Source organism: Carlito syrichta, unplaced genomic scaffold, assembly GCF_000164805.1.
Source record: "Carlito syrichta isolate Samal-C Ts95f unplaced genomic scaffold, Tarsius_syrichta-2.0.1 Scaffold316481, whole genome shotgun sequence".
Classification (NCBI taxonomy): Eukaryota; Metazoa; Chordata; class Mammalia; order Primates; family Tarsiidae; genus Carlito; species Carlito syrichta.
Genome location: NW_007260577.1, coordinates 59,018 through 65,736, shown reverse-complemented (window position 1 = coordinate 65,736; position 6,719 = coordinate 59,018). Strand labels below are relative to the sequence as shown.

The 6,719-nt window shown below is 38.5% G+C and overlaps 2 protein-coding genes across 2 annotated transcripts in view; both read left to right on the top strand.

Annotated features, from left to right (window-relative positions):
- Positions 1-3,305, top strand: part of LOC103277112 (protocadherin alpha-6-like) — an 18,728-nt gene extending 15,423 nt beyond the window's left edge. Inside the window, 2 exon segments of the mRNA XM_021707292.1 lie at positions 1-255; positions 3,297-3,305. Of these exon segments, the coding sequence (XP_021562967.1) occupies positions 1-255; positions 3,297-3,305 (264 nt within the window).
- A 1,772-nt stretch (positions 3,306-5,077) lies between these two features.
- LOC103277108 (protocadherin alpha-4-like) overlaps positions 5,078-6,719 on the top strand; it is an 11,677-nt gene continuing 10,035 nt past the window's right edge. Inside the window, 2 exon segments of the mRNA XM_008074538.2 lie at positions 5,078-6,671; positions 6,674-6,717. Coding sequence (XP_008072729.2) covers positions 5,078-6,671; positions 6,674-6,717 — 1,638 coding nt within the window.

The following is a 6,719-nucleotide window of genomic DNA, read 5'->3' as shown; positions in this document are numbered from 1 at the left end:
ACGATGCTGCTGTACACGGCGCTGCGGTGCTCGGCGCCGCCCCCCGAGGGCGCGTGCGGGCCGGGCAAGCCCCCGCTGGTGTGCTCCAGCGCGGCGGGGAGCTGGTCGTCCTCGCGGCCGAGGCGGCAGAGGGTGTGCTCTGGGGAGGGCCCGCCCAAGACCGACCTCATGGCCTTCAGCCCCGGCCTTCCGCCCTGCCCAGTGGTAGATGCTGAAGTGGATGATCAATCTATTGGAGGGGACCACTCTAGGAAGGTGGGTTATTGCATTCTTATTTTCGTATTTTACTCGCCTCATTTATTCTCAAATATATGTCTCAGGGTATTTTAGGATTTTTTTGGTCTATATACTATTTATGCTCAGATATTTCTAGTAATACTTTTGCATTATAGTTTATATCAGAAGTTCTTTTATTTTTTTGTCTGTTCTTTCCAGTGTGTCATTCTTTGCTTGGTACCTTAATTTTTAAAATAACCATTTAATCTGAGTACATTCGTATTTTCCAGTACAAATATGTGATAGACATTGAAGTTTTGATTATTTATTTTCATCATCACTTTTTGTTACAAATATTTGTAATATTAGTACTTTAATTGATGTTTATTTTGTTGTCAAATCTAACTTTTTATTTGACTCTATTGCATTAACCAAAAATTGCACTGGTCAATATCATTTTTCAGTGAAAAAAATTTTTTTCTCAGTATAGAAAGTGTTTTTTTGCCCCATAACTTATACTGGCATAGTAGATTTTTATATTTAGCGATTGCAGTTGTTCTGTAATGCAGTAAATAGACCAGTAGTTCATTGGTAAGAATTTCCTAATGTTAGAAATTAAATGTTTGATCTTTAAAAATATTTAAAATTTTTATTTTAGTAGTAGTGGTACCTGTGTTAGTGTATATTATTCACATTTCTTAGCAGAAGAAAAACTGTATTTCATAAGTATTTACAAAATCTTAGCCAGCATCGTATCTGCTCCTTTGTCAGAATTAGGCATTGCTCATGATATTCAAGTATTAGCTTCCCAATTTGAGGAAGGAGTCATAATTATGCTTAATTTTAAGGAGCACTTGAAAACTATTTTTAATTTTAAGGAGATTGAAAATACGTGCTTTAGTCCAAATTAGTATTTGAAATTTGAAAAACAAACAAACAACAGAACCATCTTCTGGCAAGGTTTTCTGATTGTTTCTGATCTGATATCATACAGTACACTTAGTTTAATAGCTTCTCTAGTCATCTTAAACAAGATTGGGTTGGATGATACAGACTCAGAAAAGCAAATCAATTAAATTGCATGGTGGCGGAACTACCCATCAATTATGCTTTACTGAAATTGTTACCTGATACCCATAATTTCAATTAAAAATTTTAAATTAATTCTCATGTTATCAAATACCAATGCATCTAAATTATCATCTTGACTATGGTCCTTAGCAATTCCTTTTTCCTTTCCCTCCCCCTTGCCATATGGAAATTGAAGTTATTACTCAGTATGTGTTTCATAAATAGCTGCCAATAAAGGTTGAAATCATTATCCAAGTTTAGGAATACCAAAAAAGACAATTGTGGCAGGAATGTAAGTGTCACATTGCTTTCAATGTTACTTTCCATGGCCAGTCTCTAGCTCTTAGAAATTATAGATAAGTTAATGCGGTGTTAAAAAATGTACTTGTTATTATATTGAATATGTTTATGGAATATATATGTCCCCCTCAGATATTTGAAAAAAATCCCTTGAGTATCTTATATCATGTCAAAGTATCCTTTCTCCCCCTTAGTAAGAACTCATATCAACCATAAAAGCCTCAGGTATGCAGATACATTCATCTCTCCAACAATACTAATATAAATTAATACAATTTCAAATCTTGCAGTATAAATGCTGAGACAGTTTAAGGCCAGATGCATGGCTCATGCCTGTAATACCAACACTTTGGGGAGGGCAAGGCTAGGTGTTCAAGATTAGCTAGGCAACATAGTTAGACCCTGACTCTAAAACTTAAAAAAAAAAAAATTAGCTGGACATAGTGGCATGCACCTTTAGTCATAGCTACCTGAGAGGTGAGGGGTGAAGCTTCCTTGAACCCAAGAGTTCAAGGCTGTAGTAAGTTATAATCATGTCATTACACTCCAGCCTGGGAGACAGAGCAAGTCCCTGTTTTTGAAATGAATAAAAGTTTAAAAATTTTTGTAATTTAACCTCCAAGGTCAAGATATCTTGGTTGGACTCCCTAAGTTTCAGAGACAGAATGCCTACTGTTGTGTGTGTGTGTGTGTGTGTGTGTGTGTATAAATTTTATATATATATAAAATTGTGGCTAGCTCTACTTTTATAATTCCTTGTTCTTTCTAATATAGACATAATATACTGAGTTATTGTGTATTTTTCAATTCTCTGACTTTTCATATTTTTCATTTACCAGTTTTTATATTAACTTTTCAACAAGATGGATTCTGACTAAACTCAGAGTCATACTTTAGATTATACAACCAAAGAAGATACAGTTAAAGTTTATTTAAAATCAATATGTACAGCTCAATCTTTTCTCATTTGCTAAAGTACATATTGTGATTTCCCATTACCAAACTGAAAATTGTGTTTTTAAATTAATTTTGGACTTGAGTGTTTTCTGATATTTTGTAATAAAAAAAACCCAGACCTGTCAACGTCCTTCATACATGACTTCATTTCAACTTGTATATCTAATTCCTTCCTCTTAACATCTGCCCTCTCTGTTGACTCTTTATAATGCCAATATGCAACCTCTGCAGAAGTCTTATCCAAAAATATCTATTCATTTGAGCGATTAATAAAACGTATAATTTTGTGCTTACCAATTTAGTGCTATTATTTTACTTTCCCTTCTTTTGGACATATTTCCTTTAAAAAGACCAATATTGTTTAAAAAATAAATAAATAAATAAAATTTAAAAATAAAAATACCAATATTCAAAAAATGTTAATATAACTAGCTAGCATTTTTTATCCAGCAGCATAATCATCCTAAAATCAATAGAAGAAGAAGTGCAGAAAGGAGAAAGAGAAGCTGAGAGATAACAAAGACAAATTTTACTAAAAGATTTCAGTCAGACACTGTCTTACTCTGGTTTTTTTTTTATTAAGGTAAATATTTCTAAAACTTTGAGGATAATTTCTTCCATTCAATTTAGAGGTACGAAACCATAAAATGTCTCAACTCAAAGATTGCTTTTTACATTCTTGCCAATTAAGGAATGAAGCTTTTTAAACTATAGATCTTACTTTTATAATCATGTTTAACTTTTTTTATTAGATGACATGAAAATGAAATGTACCTTAAATGCTCTTTAGTTCTTGTTGACATAGTATTTGTGACAGTCTGTTTTGAGATGAGTAATGAATTCATAGCTTTACTGGCATGCTATAGTTTTTTGCTACATGAAAGATTTGGGAATTAGGGACTTTAAAATTATCTTCTGTGTGTACTTAATTAAAGAAATCATTCTTTAAATCAAACATGGAATGGACCTTCAGCATGGAGTCATTGCCAAAGACACTGGGTTCATTTCAGTCTGCAAAAATAAGGAGGTTTTAAAAAATATCCCTTTCTGAATTTAGACACATCCATGAGCTAAAATTTTTGTTACTCTTTTCTTCTGCAATATGTTGGCCTAGAATTTATGTGTTTCACAATAAAAAAAGTAATTAGAACTATAAATCTTTGGCATAGTTTTATAATCATCCAATTGCTATTATAGAAAGTGCTCAAAATAAAGATAAAGCTCACTTTTATATATAAAACCTAAGATTTCCTTGGATGTGCATTTACAATCGTTTTTTAGTATGAAAATTTGAGACTTTCTCAATGGTTACCATCTTGCTAGAACAATCCAGATGTTGGTTACTTGGTTCTTTATAGTCTTGAGAATGAATAAAAGTTTTCTTCTTCAAAACAACAATGATAAACTTTATTGTTATGTATTAAATTTGTTATGCAAATTTTAATTTATTTTATATTTGAAATAGAAACAAGAAAATAAAATGGAATGAATGAAACTTAGAATAACCTTTATATTTTTATCTCCTCAAATCCATTCTAGAACAAAGTAGGTATAAACAGATAAATACAAGTTGAATTCTTGATTCTGCTTTTTTTTAAATGAGAAAGAGGGTATCTTTGTCAAATAAACAATAAATATAATGCACATTGAAGTTATCCTTCAGGATGGAACTACAAAATTCACCCTAAGCAGATACAGTGACTGAAAAAAAAAAAACCTTTAAAATGATGTTATGTCTTATAAACATACATAGTGTTTCCAGAAGTCAGTACTGGGTAAATTCATTAACAGTAAAGAAAGAAATTTGTGGATAAACAAATTTATCCAGGTAGATGATCAGCATTGATTTGAGATCCCATTATGCTGAGAAGGTAATTTGTTCTTGAGTTATCCTTTAAACAAGTGGACCAAATGTTTAGAATAATTTAACATAGTATAGGGATTAAACAATAGAAAATTGTAGAGCGCTAGAAACAAACTATATTAAAGGCTATTCCAAAGTGATCAGTTTCTTTAAAATGTCAAAAAGCAGTATTACTAGTATCCTACAAATTTTTTTATATTCATATACATGATAATATAGTTAGTGCAGTAGTATGTGTTCTTAGATGTCTACATACAAGATAAAACTCTTCATAGAATTCTAATTTGTTAGACAAAATCACTTTTAAAGGGCTACTGGTCACACACAAAGAAAGTATAGTGAGACTTAGAAACCTACAAAGAAAAACATGGACGCATATGAAGGAATTGGGAAAGAAGCAACGTAAGTATAATATAGGAACTCAAACGCACTTACATTTTGAGCCACAGGATGTCGTTGTTCTTCAAGAAGAGTTTTTTTAACGGAAGAAAAATAAGATTATCCCTGGATCATAAAGACGCTCCACTGTTCCGATGCTGTAAGGACTATAAACACACTCATATTGTTAAGATCAGCTGGAATCTCAGGAGCGAGGAATCAGATGAAAAGTCTCAAAGGTACTACATCTTGCTAGTCTCGAAATATTGTTTTACGAACAAAAGGAGAGGCATGATGTTAGTTGCCAGACCAGGAAACTCGAGATCCCGGCGCCTGCTACTCTTTCTTCTGCTCGTCGCAGCCTGGGAGGCGGGGAGCGGCCAGCTCCGCTACTCGGTCCCGGAGGAGGCCAAGCACGGCACCTTCGTGGGCCGCATCGCGCAGGACCTGGGGCTGGAGCTGGCCCAGCTGGTGCCGCGCCTGTTCCGGGTGGCGTCCAAGGGCCGCGGGGACCTTCTGGAGGTGAATCTGCAGAACGGCATTTTGTTTGTGAATTCTCGGATCGACCGCGAGGAGCTGTGCGGGCGGAGCCTGGAGTGCAGCATCCACCTGGAGGTGATCGTGGAGCGGCCGCTGCAGGTTTTCCACGTGGAGGTGGAGGTGAGGGACATTAACGACAACCCGCCGGTGTTCCCAACCAGACAAAAGAATCTGTTTATTTCCGAAACGAGGGCTCTTGACTCCCATTTTTCACTAGAGGGCGCCTTGGATGCAGATGTCGGGGTCAACGCACTGCTGACTTACAGGCTGAGCCCCAGTGAATATTTCTCGCTGGAGGTACCAAACAACGACGAGCAGGTAAAACCTCTCGGACTGGTACTAAAAAAATCTTTAGACAGAGAAGTCTCTTCGCAGCTTCTCTTGGTGCTCAAAGCAACTGATGGGGGCAAACCTGAGCTGACAGGGACGGTAGAGTTACACATCACAGTGCTGGATGTAAATGACAATGCCCCGGTGTTTGACAAAGCAGTCTATCATGTAAAATTACTGGAAAATGCAAGAAACGGTACATTGATTACTAGACTTAACGCCTCGGATTCGGATGAGGGTTCAAACAGCCACATTCTTTATTTCTTTGCAACTGATGTCTCCCCTAACACAGAAGCCTCTTTTCACATAGATTCAGCCAGTGGGGAAGTAAAAGTAAATGGAAAAATAGATTTTGAGGAAACTAAATTATGGAAGATTCAAATAGAGGCAGTTGACAAAGGCAATCCCCCAATGTTTGGTCACTGCACAATCTTGGTAGAAGTGTTGGACATCAATGATAACCCTCCAGAGTTAGTAGTAACATCGCTATCACTCCCTGTGCGAGAGGATGCTTCAGTGGAGACGGTCATCGCCCTGATCAGTGTAACTGACCTTGACTCTGGCGCCAACGGACAGGTCACCTGCTCCCTGACGCCCCACGTCCCCTTCAAGCTGGTGTCCACCTTCAAGAATTACTACTCGTTGGTGCTGGACGGCGCCCTGGACCGCGAGAGCGTGTCGGCCTACCAGCTGGTGGTGACCGCGCGCGACGGGGGCTCGCCCTCGCGGTGGGCCACGGCCAGCGTGGCGGTGGAGGTGGCCGACGTGAACGACAACGCGCCCGCCTTCGCGCAGCCCGAGTACACGGTGTTCGTGAAGGAGAACAACCCGCCGGGCTGCCACGTCTTCACGGTGTCGGCGCGGGACGCGGACGCGCGGGAGAACGCGCGGGTGTCGTACGCGCTGGTGGAGCGGCGGGTGGGCGCGCGCGCGCTGTCGAGCTACGTGTCGGTGCGCGCGGAGAGCGGCGAGGTGTTCGCGCTGCAGCCGCTGGACCACGAGGAGCTGCAGCTGCTTCGTTCCAGGTGAGCGCGCGCGACGCGGGCGTGCCGCCCCTGGGCAG